Here is an 18,999-nt window from a genome sequence, read left to right as displayed (position 1 = left end):
TATCGTTGATCGAACGAAATGAGCTGCTAGCGGTTGTTTTCATTTGAGTTTTCTTCACTTTTTGCAGCAGATAATAAACAAAAGCTTACTTAAAGGATTCCACTTAATAATTGTATCACATTTTCTTCTTTATTACAGGCCATCATCTATGAGGGCCAGGACAAGAATCCCGAGATGTGCCGCGTGCTGCTGACGCACGAAGTGATGTGCAGGTGAGTTTTATCTATGGCAGAATCAACCGAAATTCCTTCAATAATCTGCCAATGATTCAGATGCATTGACTACGCATTGTAATCCACACCTTTGATTCCCTTGTCTCAAGGGTGTTTAGTTGCTATAGTGTGTGTGCTGTTCGCTGGCTCCCAGGAGCTTTGTCTAAGTATTTATATTTGGCTTGTGAGCTTTGCTAACCGCCTCTGCTGTCCAGTAGTCTGCTTTGTTGGCATCCCTCATTTCTTCATCTTCGTTGCCCGCTTTCGTCCAGCGATTAAACTGTTGGTCGAGTTCTGGTTGTTGAGGTTGCTTTTGGGGGCCGGAAACGTCAGCTACGCTCATTTGTTTTTAAGCGTTTTCCGCGTGATTTTTCCACTACGCAGCTTTCCTTTTGCGTTAACGTTAACGTTTCGTTTTTTTTTTTATTTTCTCCTTTTCTCGTTTTGTGCTCTTCTGTTGTTTGCTTTGTGCTTTTGCGGCTGCTTCACTTGGCGGCTGCTTTAATATTGTTGATTTTTAAGCTTGCTGTCCTATCCCATCTTCACTTCCTCTTCTCTTCTGTCCCCACTCTTGTTCGCTGTCCTCTGCTCTGTCTGTCGGCCCATGCGTCCTTCGTTTTATTTTTACGCTCAAACGCACGCGAGCTGAAACGTATAAATGGCAGCCACTCTCCACTCAGACCCCCATTCTATTGCTGGCTCGCTCTATCTCGCTCTCTCTCTCTATCGCCATCTAGCATCATCATATCTCTGGGCAGTTCACCCTTCTAGCGCCCAACTGAGGCTGACAGTTGAAGGTTGCCTCGAAATAACACGAATGAATGTGTTTTAAAGAGTGATCGGCTAGAGTATACCCTGTAGGAAGTTAAATGTAAATCAATTGCTAGTTTTTCATTTAGCAATTTCTTAAACTAAAATAGAATTCTTTTAAAATTCTAAATGATATATTTTAAAATATATTTAATGTAATAAAAGTTGCTCATACCCCGATTTGACGTAAATAGCTGCTGGGTATAAACACGGCCGAGCAAACGCACAAATAGCGACAAAAACAACAAAAAAAAATTACACAGATTCGTCCCCTTTAGCAGCCACGCACCCCACACGCCCACATCCACACACACCCCCGCCCCCTCCACTACCCCCCCTTTGTAACGGACAGTGCAGCTTCAGCTTCAGGGTGCGCTGGCCGGCCATCTTTTATTATTTCGGATTGGCACCCAGTTTTTATGTTTGCGTAGCATTATCAAAACAAGGGGACACAACGCACAGGGGTTGACTTTTGGATCTGCCTCCTGCTCCCCCCTTCTGCAGCCCTTCTCTTTTACTTTGGCTTTAGCTTTAGCCAAGAAACCCAGGCAAAAAATCAACAGCTTCGCGTAACACAAAGCAAATACAAACACAATGGCGTCGCAGTTGACGTCGCAGTCAACGTCGTAGCTAACAGTGGCAATGGCGTCTTCTTTATCGTTTGGCATTTCGCCCATTTTAGTCATCCATGTTTATGTTGTGCACAGGATACGATGCCAAAGCTCAAGCTTCATCTAAAGCCACCCAGTTAGTATGTCCTTCCCCCCTTTCCCCTTTCCCTTTTGCCCTTACATCGCTAGCTCTCTCTGCCTAGAGGCTGTGCGTCCAAAAATTACGCAGCCATTGAACCCAGTCCTAAATCCGTGTGTTTGGATGCAACAAAAAAATAAATTATTGCGAATTGCAAATTGAGAATTGCAGAGCATCAAAAACTAGAGCAATAACTGGTTTTTTTTTATAAACGATGAGGTACACGAATTTGAATTATAGTTACATATATTATATTAACTGTTTTTCTTTTAAGTCTAAATACATGCTAATGCATGGCTGTAATTAGCCTTCAAAATGGTGACATAAGAAACATTATAAATTATTGTTGAAGAGTGACATTAGAAATGTTGTTTTAAGTTCATTCTGTGCTGAAAGCTGAAGCATTTCTTGTTCGTTATCTTGCTTGGGTTCTAATTAATGTAAAGCTTTTATACATGATTCCGTTGACATCTAATTCAGACTTATGCGAGACATTCTTAGGGGTTTCTTCTACAATGTTGTGCGTTTTCAGGGTCGCATCTTATACGTTTATACATTCTTATCTTAGCCCTTTATACTTCTATACATTCTTATCTTTTCTTTTGCTTTAGACTTAATTTTATTATGATCTAAAATTGAGTAAGACAATTTCAAACTTTAGTAATGAACGTTTCATATATTTTGTATATATTATATTTATATTATTTACTATTGTTTATTCTTTATTTCATGATTTTCTTTTTTTTATTTATTTAATTCAAATTGTCCGTTTATTTTCTCTTTTATTTTATTCTCTGTTTTCAATAATCTCTATGCAACGTGTTAAGTAAATTTGTTTTGTTTGTCTTCTTTAAGTGTTTCAAAAACTCTTGAAAGTTTGTTCGCTCTAGTTTTAAAGTAACATTTAAAATCTGTTCTCTGAATTTGCGTATTAAAACTATATTTATCCCACATTTAGTATTAAAGACTGCACACTTTAATCTCGCTAACCAATTGATTTCCTTTTTTTTTACTATTTACCTGCAGCCGCTGCTGTGATAAGAAGAGCTGTGGTAACCGCAACGAGACGCCATCGGACCCCGTCATTATTGATCGGTAAGTAGCCCTGGCCATAGACAATCCCACTGCACTGCAGTCCTTCATTCCCTTCATTCCCCCCTCGAGTCTCCAATCCACAATCGAGTTGAGCATCCATCGGAGTGGAACGACATACAAAAGATGACATTTTAAGCTGCTTTTCATCATCGTCGCAACGTCGCTTTTTATTTTTTGTTAGCCTGTTTTGCGGCTTGTATGCGTATCGTTGATTTATTGGCATTATTATCAACTGCAATATAAAACATGATGCGGCTACAGCCAGAAGCGGGAGGGAGAAGAGGGCAGACACTTCTCTGCAAAAGTGCTCTGGGAGTGCTTTCGATGCGAGTTGCGAGATGCGAGCTGGCCGAAATAAAGTTCATCAAAATGGCAAAAGCAAATTCTATTTTCATAAATTGTAAATTGTAAATTGAGACGAGTGCAGCACTCGCAATCCGACACTCCCTCACTCCTCCCCCACTGAGTGACTGTCTGTCTTTCTGTCTGTCTGTCGCTTCTCCTGCGTGGCTGTCACGTGTCAGGCGAATTATGTTAATTGTATGCACATCCTTGCGGCTGTCGCCGGAGGCAGCCAAAGACCACAGCATGCCACTTCCCTGCTGAGGTCGAGAACGAAGATGAGGCCAACAACCGACAACCAACAAGCGACAGCCTGTCGACCGGGAGTGCGTCGCCTCTAATTGGCTTCGGAAATATTATTAGAGAACGCACAAATTGTTTGTACAAAAATATTAAAAGAACTTCCCACCACATTGGTGGGCGGAGTTGGGACTTTTAGTAGACTGCGTTTAAATCATTTCAATTATGTTGCATTATGCGCACAAAAAGATACAAGTGTGTGCTTTCTGATATTTTACTTACGAGTTGAATTAATTGCTGGGAGATGTGCATAGAAATAATCGAGGTGTTTGCCTTATACCCTTGGGAATAGTTTCTTGAATAAATATTATTATATTATTCGAATTTTGCATTCGGTCATTATCATTCATTATTCAATTTTTTTATAATGTATTTTCAAACTAAGAAAATATTTACAACTAATATTGGACAAAGCAATTTAAATGCAAATAACTTTACAATTTATTCAAGTATTTCTTTCTGAAATATCTTCATAATAACCAAATGTTTATTTAAAGATTTTAAATCCTAAAATGTTTATTAAAGCTTTAAACTTATATATAATATATATTAAGGATTGACCAGCTTGAATTACAAGAATTTTTAAAGATCGAAACATTATTTTGTATTCTATAGTATATTTTGAAAGTATTAGTATATTGATATACTAAATATAGCAATTGGTATATTTTTTTGGTATATTGATTTGGTGTATTTTATTAATAAAAACGCACCATTTCGAATTTCTTGATTATGAGAAGCGGGTAACTCAAAGTCGAGCACACTCGACTGAAGCTTTCTTACTTGTTTAAGCTTAAAATGTCGATTGAAGTTTGAAATTGTGTTAGAACCTTTTTTTTTGGGATCAAACAGTTTTTATGTTGAAGATTTTTTTTATTCCTTTAAATGTCATATTTCTCTTCGCGTAAATTTCTTAAATTTATTTTTAAACAATTTCTTACTTCATTAGGGCTTCCATTTACTTCTAGGTTTTATATTCTCAAACAAACAATTTGTCAAAAGAACACTTTTTTTTTTAGTTCGATATCCAATTTGGCTATGGCATTTCTTATATTTGCCTTTTAGCAACTTTGTAAGCATTGCCATTGAGAAGTTATTCAATGTATTTCCTACATATTGAAAGCACATCTGAATGTTGAATGCTGAATGCGGTTGCCTTATTAGTTTTGTGGACTTGTGAAGCAACATCACCTGGCCAATTGCATAGCGCCTTATGCAGATAATGATCGCGATCGTCGCAGCGATATCATTAGGCGGTCCCTTCACAAAATTGCCACAACTGGTGTCTAGAACTATTTGCCTATTGCCCCGATTTGTATGAGGGCCAGATTGCAAAACATGGCAAGACAATTGTCGACCATGGTGGTATTCCACGAAACGCAAGTTCGCAGTGCCAGTGACTTAATGATTCTATTACATATAATAGATGGAGGAGGCACAGATCGACGTTTCAGCTGAGTCTACAACTAAGACATTGACTTCGATCACAAGTTGAAGAAATGGAGGAGACTCATTTATGCCTTGGCCGTCTGTCCGTCTGTCTGTCTGTCTGGCAATCAGACCATAATTGGTGTCATAATTAAATTTAATTGATTGCCGTTGTTGTTGAGTGTGCTTTAGACTCTGCTTCGAGTTTGAGTTTGCAAATTAGGAAATAGATTGTGGAACAGCCTCGGAACCTCGTGTGCCTCGTGTGCTTCGCTCGGTTCGGCAAGATCAGAGCCGCCATCGCATTTATGATCTTGTTAAAATTACTAAACGTGTTTCCAACGCGACGCGTTACGTGCTCCACAATGTTGCAGGCCGTTGCAAGAACAGTTATTGCCACAGCCACAGCCAGAGCCACGTGCGCAACACTTTGCTCTTGATATTTACGATTATTAATTCATTTTTCGCCTGTTTATTTGCGCAATGCGCGATCGCCTTGTTAGCTGGCAGATGGAAGCTGAAAGCTGCTGCTTGGCATTGACCAAATTGGTTAATCCCGTCGCATTCTCAACCCAACGAGCGACTCTTCTTGTCGCATTTGTCAGCCGGGCTGTAACTTTTGTCGGCAATGACACAGCCACAACTACAGCATCAGCAACCACATCGAAGACGCATATCAATCACTGAGACTCACTCTCTCTCTCTCTCTGTCTTTCCCAATCAGCAACGGGGCGGCATGGATCAGTCAGGCAGTCAGTCAGTCAGTACTTCGACTCCTGCTTCTGCTCATTGATATGCCAGTAGATCAAAAAGAGTTGCCTGCTGCTGTTGCTGTTTCTGCCTTGGGATAATCTATGTGTTCGCAACTAAATTTTGCCAAGGCCTACAAGCCTAAAGCGCTAACTTGGCTGGGGGTCCAGCACATTTTGCCACTCAACAACGACTGCAGCTGAAAACTTGTCACTGAGCGCGCAACAATTGGAACTGATTGAAAATTCCGACTCTCCGACTCGCAAGCAGCAAAGCAACAATCGAGCGACCGTCGATCGCTTGCATTTCAAAGTGGTCGCCTAAGTTGGCCAAAAACTGATACATATGACAACAACCAGAAGACACAACACCAATCCCATCACCAAGCCCGCCCAGTCAACAAAGCTCTGCTGTTTGCTGTTTGCTGTTTGCTGTTCATGCCACTTCCATGACGCTCGAACGTGTGCCGTGAGAGTAGCTAAGCAGCAAAGCAGCAACATCTCGGTGGCAGCCAACAGCATCAATAGTTGCAGCAACTGCGAGTCGCGTAGCTTTGCTCTCCACATGTTTTATTGATGAATTTCTGTTATTCATGCAACGATCTGCAGCGGCTTTAGAGATGCCGAAATTGCTCACAGACAATGCACACAGTGCGCACAGTGGGACAAATTATACGCACAAATGTGAAATGTGAATGTAAGATTAAGAAGATAAATGGAACTAGATATAATTTGATAGATTTAGAGACCAACATTTACAAAAAAATAGGAATAAAGCATGAAATTTAAATATAGGTAATAAAATAGTCAAAGAATCAATAATTACTGAAATATATAATAATTATAGGATAAATGTGCAATGTTAATGCAGGAATGAGGAGATAAATAAAACTAGATATATTTTCATATATTTGGGAACTAAAATGCTCACAGAAATTGTAGTAAACCACGAAATTAAAAAAAAGCTATAGTCAAAAGAATAAAATAATAATAAAACAAGTGAATCATATTAAATGGAAGAGTAACATATATTAAAATAAAAATTATGAAAGAATCTGAAATAAAATATCCAGAGAATTTTATAAAAAGAAGGAGTTATATACAAAAAATGATAGACAAGAAAGTTACATATAGTAATATAGAGATGTGGATTGCAATAGGTGAATGGAAATAAGGTTATTATTATTATTCAAATGTTAATTATTATACAAAATAATATAATAACTAAAAGACGGGAGTGCTAGCAACTAAAACCATTGACTCGGAAATAAGATTGAAAGTATTTGATCATAGACACGATCACTATCTTCTGTTTGCATTGACAATTTTAATCTAATTGACAACTCTTCTTTTCTTAAGCTGTAAGTTTAACTCAAGAATTGAATTTACGTATTTGGGATGAAATATTTGATCATAAGATTGATAAAAAAAGACAAAAGCCAGAAGAGTTTCATAGTGATCAATCTACTCACGAATGAATTAATTAATAATAATTTACCTATTTGTGATCGATCTTTTTTGTTATTCAATCAAATATGTGATCACTAGATTAATGCAAAAGATAGCGACAACAATTTTTTATAAAGACTTCAAAGACCTTAAAGATAAACATATTGTTAAATGAACTTTATGATTAATCTTTCTTGCTAATCATTCAAGTATTTTAATTAATTAATACATCTCGTAAGTCGATACTCAATCAATGCAAATATTCAACACTTCAGAGCATTGTTAAATTGAATTTTTCAAAATATTTTCTCTACAAATCATTAAAATTATTAAATTAGTTAATCCACACCCAATCAATTTTAAAAGTGGAGCAAATAGTTAAACTGTTTGTCACAGTGGCTAAGCGAGTAAAAGGATTTGCAATTACCTGAAAAGTGACTTCAAGTCTCAGTTCAAGTCTCTTCAACTCCCTTTTCATCTCGCACTCTTCAACTCTTCATCTTTCGGCTTCAGCTGCAGCTGCCAGCTTTGGGCAGAGTGTGTCTCGGTTTGCTTTTATTTATGATTTGCGAGGACACTCGCAACATTGTCTGAGTGTGTGTGTTTGTGTGTGTGTGTGTGTGTGTGAGTGGATCGATTGCAATGTTTGCTACGCATTTTTGTGTCGTTGTTTTTATTTTGTTTGCTTTTATTTTGCTTTGTTGTGTTCTGTGTTTTGTGTTCAGTGTTTTTGGCATGCACTTCGTGTGTGTTCCATAATTAAGTGAATTTAAAGCCCACTTCGGCGGTGGTCGCATTGTCGCCACCAGCATCGGACACTGTGACCACTAAGTGTGTATTCCTCTCTCTCTCTCTCTCTGTGTTTCTGTCTCAGTCTTTCTTTGACTGCGGCATTTTTCAGTTGTGTAGTTCTCAATTTTTGTTGTGCTGTGTGTCGCTTGCGACATGTTCCGCGTTTTTTTCACACATTTTTCGCCGATTGAGTTTTGGTTCTCATTTCAATTATCGTTTCACTCGGCCAATGGGCCCATCTGGCGTATGCGTAATGAGGCAAATTACACGCACACTCTCATGCTTCATGCTATTAACGATTATCGCGTGTCAAATGCCAGCTTAGACTTTTTAATTTGCGTAAATTGAAGGAAAACAACAACAGCAACAACATCGACAACAACAAAACAAAACATCTGTTAAAAAGGCAACTGCAAATTGCCATTTGGAAGAGTGGCCCACGTCAAAGCTCACGACGACAAAAAAAAAAAGAAAAAGTGAAACATAGAAGCAGAAAGCAGTAAGCAAAAAACAGAGGGAAAGCGAGAGACCGAAAAAAAAGTCGAGTCGAGCGTACAATCCGAAATTTGCCGCTTTTGCATTTATCTACGTCATTGACATTTTCTTCGCTTTATTTCAATTTTCTATATTTTCCCCGGCGCGCCAAATAAACTAAGTGCAAACTCACCGGCAAACTGCAAACCTTCCAACCTCCATCCTCTCCCCCAAACATCCCCCCAACTATACATTTAACCCGCACAGAAACCTCCCGCAAAAACTGAATGGCGACAAATAGAATTGACATTTTGTGGGGCGTCCAGCAAAGGCAACACTCGAGGAGAAAATAATAGGACAAGCGACTGATTACATTAGAAATTTACAAATTTTAATATATTATATCATATATATTATATGATTATTTATGCTTCATTATTGTAGAATTTGTATCTGGATTTTAAAATTTGTCTTCTTGGTTCACTTTGATAACATATCATCATGATTTTTTACGATTTTTGAGCACATTTTATACTGAATATATGTCAAAAAGTTAGATTTATACTGTTAGCTAGTTGAAATTAGTTAATATAAAAGTTAGTATAATTTTAGCTCAGCTAAAGAAAGTTGTTTTGAGCATTTTAAATTGATTATAACAACTGCTGGTAACTGCTTCTATAAAATATTAAATAGAAGCAGTTAATTTTCAATATTAACTAATATTTTTATTAAGCGCGTATTTACAATGGGTCTTAGATGCTTTGACTGACAACCTAGTATATTTTGTATATATGAAATGTAGAACTATATTAATATACCAAATATTGCCTTTGGTATATTTTAGTATTTTTGTTTTGGTTTTAATTAAAATACGTAGCGGGTATCTTACAGTCGTGTGTGCTAGTTTCCTTACTTGTTAGTGACATCCATTTTGAATGGCATAACTGAGAAAGAATTAAAATTTGGTATAAAACTTCTGTTCCACATATAGTATTTGTAAAATATTCTTTTCTGTCAAACAATTTAATTCTCTATTAACAAGTTCATGTTTATTTAATGCAAAACACAATATTTTAAAGATGAATACAATAGAATTAAAATTCATTGAACTTATATTTTCAATATTCCAACTTTACCCTTCAAAGTCACATTCACTGTGTATCTATGCCTAATATTATTAGACACGTCTGTGGCTTAGGGCATTGGCTGCGTGTGGCTAGCAAATGTTTTTGGCCGTTGCATGCCTTGATAATCGCGCTAAAAATGATGACAAAACTGCTGCTAGTTGTGCTAGCTACAATTTTTAATTTTCTAAATGCATTCAGGCACACCATTCCAGGTGGACAGAGGAGTGGGAGGAAGAGAGAGAGAGAAAGTGCTTGCTGTTCGCACGCATTCAAATGCTTGTTGGATTGCCTGCAATGAGTGCGAGCAGTGGCCACTCAAATATGCAGATAGAAAAAGAGAGAAAGAGTGAACAAAATAAAAAAAAGAAAAAAACGCAGACACAAATTTGACGGCACTTGTGGTCAGCCATCGACAGACAGTCGGATGAAATATTGGGCAGAGTGGAATGGAACGATAGAGAGACGTGTTCAGGGTTGGAGAGTCCATAACAGTTAATTATCGATAAAGATAAGCGCCTCGTACATTCGCCTTTTTTATCGCCTGCCCAATGCCAGACAGTCCCCATCCAATTGCCTTTTTCTCTATGGCAATCCAATCTATATTTGGTTCCTCGCATCTTTGAAGTAGTAAGCTCCTCTTTGCCCCTCCACTTCACCCTGAATGCTCCTCGACTGCACTTGATTCGCACCTCATAAATCAATGGTGAAACAATTCGAATTGAATTTTGCATTTCAAAGAGCGAACAATTTGCATATTTGTAGCCTGTCTATTGAAATTGAATTATTAATGCAAATTTCTACATTCTCTATCTATCTCTATCTCGCTATCTATCGTTTCGACTCTATTTAAATGGCAAATGGCATTCGTTGCGAATCGTTAGCTCCTGGGAAATGCAGTTTATTAAATCATAAATACAATTTCACTGCCTGATAAACATTTGCATAGCTTTTTATGCGTTTTTTTTTCTTTGTGATAATGCTTTAAAGTAATTTATATCAGCAAGTCTGTGATAATCAGTTTGGGTGTGAGTTCAAAAAGAATTGACTTGAATTTGTAATTAATGCAAAATATATCAATTTTATATAAATCAAATTTGTATGATATCAAAAAGTTTAATGTCTTAAATTCAGAATACCTTTTAATATAAATGGGGAACGCATTTTAAACTTTCCCTTAAGACTTTACCATAATTGTAGACAATTATCGCAAGCTAATCTCTAATTTAAATAGTATCTTCAATGGCTTTAGAACTTTAAGTAACTGTATCTCATGTGTGTGCAAATGAATTATCTATGGCTTTTGGGGCATAATTGAAACGACCGCGATGTTATTTAAAATGTACAGATCCAAGGATTGTTAAGTTAAGCAACATATCCTTAGCTTCATCATCGTCATCATCAACATCGTCGTCATCTTTTGCATCTTGCTCATGTGTGTTTCGTGTGTGATTTCGTTTGCGGCATTTCCTCAGCCATTTACGCATGCTGCATAATTAATTATATTAAAAGCGTTAACTGACAGTCAACATACACACACTCAAACACACATACACATAAAGACGCACTCACATACAGACAAGTACAAGGGGGTAAAATAGTTAGCATAATTTGCGCATTTCAATAAGGTCGATAATTTGATGGTGCCAAAGGTTAGCGAAAGGCTCAGAGAAAGAAGTGGCCAAAAGTTAAAGGAAACGCAGAAGAAGAAGAAGAAGACACCCACACACTCACTTAGATACTAAAGCTGCAGCCACGTAAAGATACTTTTGTATCTTGTTGTTGTTGTTGCCTTTGTATCTTTGTCAGCTTGTAGCTTTTATCGATGTCTGATATTTAACCTCGATATGGTATTTTTATGGTCACACACACGCACACATGTTCGTTTGTGTATGTGTGTGAGTTGCTTGTACAAAAATAATCAGTTTAAAGATGAAGAAATCGCAAACAACAAGAAGCTGCCATTGTTGTTGCTGCTGCTTCTGCTGCTTTGCCCGGTGCAAAACAACAACAAAAAGAGAAGAACAGTTACGAGGTATTTCCCTGGTCCCAGCGGCATGACATTGAATCCCAAAGCAACCCCCAAAACACACACGCACACACACACATAGACACCTACGCACTCACGCACCAGCAAGCAACACAAAGCCAAAGCCAAAAGCAAGACAAACCCACAACAAAGCGCGTCTCTCCCAACAACAACAAAAAAAAGCATCAGCATCAACTCACTCTCCCCGTCTCTTTTCCTCCCTCTGCGTGCGCTTCATTCACGAAATGAACACCAAAAGCAAAGCTCACTCAAAGAACTGACTCAAAGAAATTCGCTCACTTTCGCTCTCGCTCTCTCACGGAGTTCGCTCTCTCTTCGCAATGAGATAAGCGAAAGTGTTTTCAACAAGTTCCATACACAAATTCCTTGCTCTTCCGGCGAAAAGGATGAACCACAAAACGAAAATGAAAGCGTAACAAAAACACACAAAACACAAGCAGCAACAACAACGACGTTGACGTCGACGTCGACGCATAGCAAAACCGCCCTGCAAAGTCTATTATAATACAAAGACCCAAAAGCTATGAACTCTCAACAAGGCGAAGACGTTCAAGTCCAAGTCCAAGACCAACTCGCAAGTCCAAGTGCGATTTTGATAAGGATTGTGCCGACATTGTGATGTGGGTGGGAGGGGGGTGGAGAGAAAATCTGAGTATTGGGTGGCAAAGGGAGAGGATTTGTCTTGTGCGTGCGCCGCGAAGCGTGCAGCGTTAAGCCGAGAAAGAGCATAAATAAATAAGAGACCAACAACAATAGAAAAACGCCAACAGCCGCAGCAACAGCAGCAGCCGCCCTCTCAACCTGAACCAGAGCAACAACAACAACAAAATGGTGACGTTGGCCGCCATGTTGTTGCCTTTGTATGTGTGTGTGTGTGTGTGAAATGGCGCCAAAGTAAGTTTTTGTGTAGGTGAGAGAGTCGCTTGCGTATGCGTGTCTGCCATAGTCATTGACTTTATGCGGCAATAAAGTTGAAAATTTTGAATATTATCGTTAGTGAAAAATTAGCGCCAAGTTGCCCGCAGCGACTACAACGAGAATGGAGTTGCCGCTTCTCACCTGTGCTATGGCGCAGTTGGCGTGCGCCAAAATTGCTCTCGGCTACATGCTGTTGACGCCTGTCCTCCTCCTCCTTCTGCTCAACACAATTCAGTGTCAGCAAGAGATAACATCAACACGGCCGACAGCTCCAAAGCGATTTATGCGCCTTCGCATTCATCATTAAATGTTGTGCGAGAGATGCAAAGATAATACAGCAAGGCGCTGTTCTTGTTGTTATTATTATTATTATTGCTGCTGTTGATTCGCAAATTTACAGTTAATCGTTTGCGCATTCACAAAGCTTTTGTCAGCGATGAAGCTAAAGTTGCAGCCCTGGCATGTGAATATCTGCAAGTGTGCAAAAGCTGCCTGATGCAACACCCACACTTGTCCGCTAGCAGGATCAATTTGTGTGTGTAAGAGCGAGACGCAGCTAATGACATTTGCAATTTGCCGAGTTTTATCAGCTGTAAAATTTCACTTTGCGCTGCAAAATGTCGGCAACTCAAGCATTTCATTTGATTGCCAGGCAATTTAAGCACGAATTTAAAGACTTTGTGTGCTAAGTACTTAAAACTCCAGAAGCAGCCTTGCCTTTAGGGGGGGCCAAATATGAATGACCAATTATGCACTTCGTTGGCTCTACGTGCTCCAGCTGCCAATGTGTCTCAATTGGACGCCATTTTCGCCATTTTTGGCCATTTCGCTCGGCTTGGCCAATGTCATGTGCGAGCATTTGATGATGCGTAGCTTTTCATTAAATGAAAATTTCGCGCCAGTCTCACGAAGAGCGAGCGTAACTTTGTTGCTCCGCATCGAAAAGGACGAAGCTGGAGACACTTTGATTTATTGGCAGGACGCGAGCTGAATTTTTAATTGTTCAGCACAAAATGGGAGCCAAAGCAAAGTATAATAAATACTAAAAAAAAACAGCGAAGAAAAAGATTCGCTTGAACGTCCGAGCAGCAGAAATCCTGTCAGATTAAATTGAATCAGCAAGGATTCTCAGCAAAACAAACTCGAAGGCGGAGGCGAAGGCGGAGGCATATGCAAATGGGAATCCTAGACGTCGACGACCTTAGCGTGCACACACGATTTATGCGTCCTGTCAGGATATTTGAAAACATTGTAATTCAAGCGTGAGACTCCTACAAACTGCTTCCGAGAAAGTCAATTAGCTGTCCATAAAAAAAAGAAAACAAACGCGGCACATGGCGATGACGGGCGAGAGGGAAATTAGTACCGAGCTCTGATACTGATCCGTAAATGAGTTAAAACTACGCAGACAGCTAGCTCTCAATAACCACTCGATACGTATTCAAATTACGACTACAAACTGCAGATGCAATTGCATCTGTGAGGGTTTCTCGTGTGTAACTCGATATTGCATCTGACAGATACACGGCACTCTCTCGCTCCCTCTCTCTCTCGCTCTCTTGTTTCCCGAGGGATCGTCGATAGCCGTGTTAATGATGCTGCCCTTGTTGTTGCATGAAGTAAAGAATGAAAAACAACGACAGAAATCAACACACATCTGTTTTCATTCCCAGCACAACATCGACTTCAACAAGTTCCACAATCTGAATCAAAATTCGATATATACATTTCTAAACACACATACTTTTTATGTCGTCGAAATATTTTGGCTTACGCTCTGTGATAAGGCGTCTGGTTCTGGACTTTGTTAAGCTCGTGTATTTTATCGAATTTATTTGAAAGTTGAACATGCTGAAAATGTCAAATTCAAACGCAATACCCTTTTATTTTTAACTTACCCAAGTAGTGTAATATAGTCCCAAGAAATAAACCCAAAGAGTCTGTTGAATGAAACCTAAAAATCGTATTTCATGTTTAAGATCGAAATAATCTTAAATAAAGATTTGCAATTTTTTTGTGGGTCTTAATAACAAAGTTTTTTATTTGTAATATAAAATGAAAAACACATACAGCGTATCAAATCGTCGTTCAATTAAAACTTTTAATTTATATTTGGAAAGCAATGAATTATTATCGAAAATCAATTGTTTGAACACGTTATTGATTTATAGTATTACATTTATCAAATTATAAATTTTAGCGAAACACAATTTTCTATGAATTTACCACAAAGGGTTTACCAAAAATAACAATTGAACAATTTCTTAGCAATACTTTATTTAATTATATAATGAAATGCAATTTACTGTGAATTTAAAATGTTTACTAAAAATTACAATTAAATAAACAATTAAAATACACAAATTCCAATTTGTGTGAAATAAATTTATTTAGAGTTTTTTGCGCTATGATATCTTATAAATATGGAAAATTACTTGTCTACAAGCAGATTGAGTTGGTTAAAATTTAATTTATTTTTATTAATTTGTTAGTTTATTAAAGTGATTTTCCATTAATATTCATCCATTTTAAATAGTACTTTGGTACGAAAGAGTTGCTTTAATACCTGAAAAAAAACAAATATAAATTATCAAAAATTACTTCTCTACAAGCAGATTTAGTTGGTCAATACTTTATTTATTTTTTTTTAAATCTTTTATAGCTAGTTTATTAAAGTGAAGTTTTATAAGCATGAAAAAAAAATTTTAGTAGTGTTCCTAAAATTAATACAATTGTAATTAGTATAATGATGAAAAAAGTATAACAATGTTTTAATAGCTTATTTCTATCGGCTCGATAAATACACTAAATTGAATGTCTAAGAATTACCTTGATTTAAGTACTTTCTCTCTCTCTGCTATGTCTTTGTATCAGCCTCTTTCAATGGAAGTTGAATTTAATTTTATGCCTGGCTACAAATACACAATTCGAGTATAAATAAAATGTCAATTGTTGCAGTTGATACGCCATTGAGGGACCTGTAACACAAGACGCAGATCTCTCTTCACCTCGCCTAAGAGGGGCACACAACAACTTCCTCTTGAAGTACACTTCACAGCGAACAACAATAAACAAATTTATGGCACACCAACAGTGTGCGCATATGCAGATGCCGCTGTGTGTGTTGCTTGCACAGAGGCGAGTGACACGCCCCCTGCGCTAATTTGTCCAATTTGTCGAGTGAGGAACAACAAAAATACTCGAAAGAATAAAAACCGGGAGGGAAAAAAACAGTGCTAGTCATTTTTGGGGAGGGGGAGGGAAGAAGAGAGGGTTTTGGCCCCCCTGCAGCGGAAGCAGCAGCAAAATATTATTTCAGCAAATAAAATCAACGTGTGGCATGGACGAGAGGAAGGAGGAGGATGTGAGAGCTGTGGAGCGATATGTTGCTGTCGATGGGTATATTTTACCATTTAAATGCGCGACACACGGGTGTCAATTTCGAATATCCTGCCCGCAGGCCATCCCATTCACATAACTGTCACCCCAAGTCCGAATCCGATTCCGAGTTCAAGTCCGAGTCCAGACTCAAACTCAGCGCTTATCGCACGCTGTGATGCTGTGATGCTGCCTCAGGCAGAGGGCAAGTGGCTGCTGCTGCTGTTCGTTATTCGTTTCTGTGCCTCGAGGCCAAACATCTGCCGCGAAATGTGGCACAACCAACAGCGAGCAAGTGGCAAGTGGCAAATGACAAGTGGCAACTGCAAAAGGCGCACTTCGCTTCTTCTCTTTATTATTAGCAGCTCGTTAAAGAGGCGCAACAAACTCTCAATGATTCCATTACGATTTGCACTCACTTTATAATTTACATGAAATTATTATTAATTAATCAATTTTCATCACTTTCTTTACTTGCAGCTTTTTCCTCAAGTTCTTCTTGAAGTGCAATCAAAATTGCCTCAAAAATGCTGGCAACCCGCGGGACATGAGAAGATTTCAGGTGAGCATTATCAAGATCGATAATATATTATACTATATATTTCAATTTAAATTCTATTTTATTAAACTGCAAGTCAGTTAAGTGCAACTTCATTCATTGAGAAATTAATAATTGCCCTTTTAAGATAACTGCATAAAATTTTCACAATTCAGTTCAATAGCTTTTAACTCTTTTAATTTAAATGCATTGCATATAACTACATATGACAGATAAGGACATCATTTCTCGTCATCTCAATTTTGCATAAGAAATATTCAGTTTAATGCTCAACAGCTGTTAACATAAACCACTTAACAATTTGATTAAAATAATATATAATAATACGCTGAATTTTTGTATGTAAATTTCGCTTAAACGCACTGCTGTTAAGTTAAACTTAGCAGCTCAGTCAAAATATATTTAGTTTGTTATAATTGTCTGCTATAAGTGACTCGACTTAACATTTTAATAACCAATATTACACGATTAATTTTGTTTTGTAAACTTTCGGTTAAATGTACTGCTGTTAAGTTAAACTTTTAACGGCTCAGCCAAAACATATTAGGTTTATTATAATTGTCTGCTGTAAGTGACTGAACTTAACACAAATATTATACGATACATTTTTTAATGTAAACTTTCGGTTAAATGCATTGCTGTTAAGTTAAACTTTTAACGGTTTAGAAGAAATATATAAAATTCGCATCAATATAATACATTGCGGTTAATTGCATAACTTTAGCTATTATGCAAATTGCGATTATTTTGAAATGTAATATTGTCTTGCCAATAATAAAGGCAGCAACTGTAATTGGAATAGACATCAAATAAAATAGTTTTGATTCCAATGCTCTTTAACCCTTACTTAGTATAAAAATTTAGTGTGTTTTAAAATTAATACGATTTGCATTTCTCCCGGCAGGTCGTCATATCCACCCAGGTGGCCGTTGATGGACCTCTGCTAGCCATCTCGGACAACATGTTCGTGCACAACAATTCGAAGCACGGACGCCGCGCCAAGCGACTGGACACAACGGAAGGTACAGGCAACACATCCCTGTCCATATCCGGTCACCCCCCTAGCGCCCGACAGTACCTACGATGGTCTGTAAACAAAATTCCAATTTATCGATTACTCTAGTTATCGATCTCGATCGTTTTCATTTCGTTTCGTTTCGCTTATCATTTCCGATTACGTAGCAATTGGCAAAACTCGAAACCTCGTTTATCATTTCAATATCCCAAACTACACTTGACACATCCCCACAAATGAGAACATAAACTGATTGAAATTCTTATTGCAGGTCTTTATCCACCGTTGCCAGTGGCAACGCCGTGCATTAAGGCGATATCGCCCAGCGAGGGGATGGACCACAGGTGGCGCCACCGTCATCATTGTGGGCGACAACTTCTTCGATGGCCTCCAGGTGGTGTTTGGCACGATGCTGGTGTGGAGCGAGCTGATCACATCGCATGCGATACGCGTCCAAACGCCACCGCGTCACATACCCGGCGTCGTTGAGGTGACGCTCTCCTACAAGAGCAAACAGTTCTGCAAGGGATCCCCCGGTCGCTTTGTCTATGTCTGTAAGTGAACAAGCAGTGCATCCATTTTGTTTTTGTGCCTCTTTGCCCAGCATGTCTAAGCTTGTCTTTCTCTTTCCGCTTTCGTTTAAGCAGCACTCAATGAACCCACTATCGACTACGGCTTTCAACGTCTACAGAAGCTAATACCCCGCCATCCCGGCGATCCCGAGAAACTGCAAAAGGAGATCATACTGAAGCGTGCCGCGGATCTAGTAGAAGCTCTCTACTCCATGCCAAGGTAAGCAGACAGTCTGAAATACTTAACCTTCACCTGTTACTCACTCATTTACCCCCCTCTCCCCCTTTGTTGCAGCAGATCGCCAGGCGGCTCCACCAGCTTCAATTCCTATGCCGGACAGCTGGCGGTGAGCGTGCAAGATGGCAGCGGCCAATGGACCGAGGATGATTACCAGCGTGCCCAATCGAGCAGCGTTAGTCCACGTGGCGGCTACTGCAGCAGCGCCTCCACGCCCCACAGCTCCGGTGGCTCCTACGGTGCCACAGCGGCCACTGCGGCGGTGGCGGCCACTGCCAATGGCTATGCGCCGGCTCCCAACATGGGCACATTGTCCTCCTCGCCGGGCAGCGTCTTCAACTCCACCTCAAGTGAGTAGCGTAAAATTTGTCAAGTTCTGAGATCTCAACGGGGGTAAATAGAATAGTGCGGGATTTATGCTTTCACGTTTTGATTTATGCAAACAAACAAAAGAAAACAAAGCATACAAGTTACACCAACAATGAAAAAAAGAAAAAAAAAGAAAACCTTTTGCTGAGCAAGTGCATATTCATCCTCAACAGTGTCCGTATCGACGCCTTGGCACTCGGCGCTGGTGCAGCATCATCATGCAACTGCCACCCATCCGCATCACTATCCGCATCCGCATCAGCCCTGGCACAATCCTGCCGCATCAGCAGCGACAGCAGCCGCCGTATAAACACACACACACACACACACACACACACATGGACATGGAGCACAAAAGGCTGGGGAAAAACACTA

General features: G+C 38.9%; 1 protein-coding gene across 1 annotated transcript in view; it reads left to right on the top strand.

Moving 5' to 3' along the window:
- The window catches only part of LOC132790401 (transcription factor collier), a 33,450-nt gene that overhangs the window by 12,733 nt on the left and 1,718 nt on the right, over positions 1–18,999 (top strand). Inside the window, 9 exon segments of the mRNA XM_060798901.1 lie at positions 139–212; positions 2,799–2,867; positions 16,352–16,433; positions 17,335–17,487; positions 17,489–17,516; positions 17,717–17,775; positions 17,777–17,999; positions 18,090–18,237; positions 18,316–18,605. Coding sequence (XP_060654884.1) covers positions 139–212; positions 2,799–2,867; positions 16,352–16,433; positions 17,335–17,487; positions 17,489–17,516; positions 17,717–17,775; positions 17,777–17,999; positions 18,090–18,237; positions 18,316–18,605 — 1,126 coding nt within the window.

The sequence above is a fragment of the Drosophila nasuta genome, chromosome 3 (genome assembly GCF_023558535.2).
Source record: "Drosophila nasuta strain 15112-1781.00 chromosome 3, ASM2355853v1, whole genome shotgun sequence".
Lineage (NCBI taxonomy): Eukaryota > Metazoa > Arthropoda > Insecta > Diptera > Drosophilidae > Drosophila > Drosophila nasuta.
This window is presented reverse-complemented; position numbering and strand designations above follow the sequence as displayed.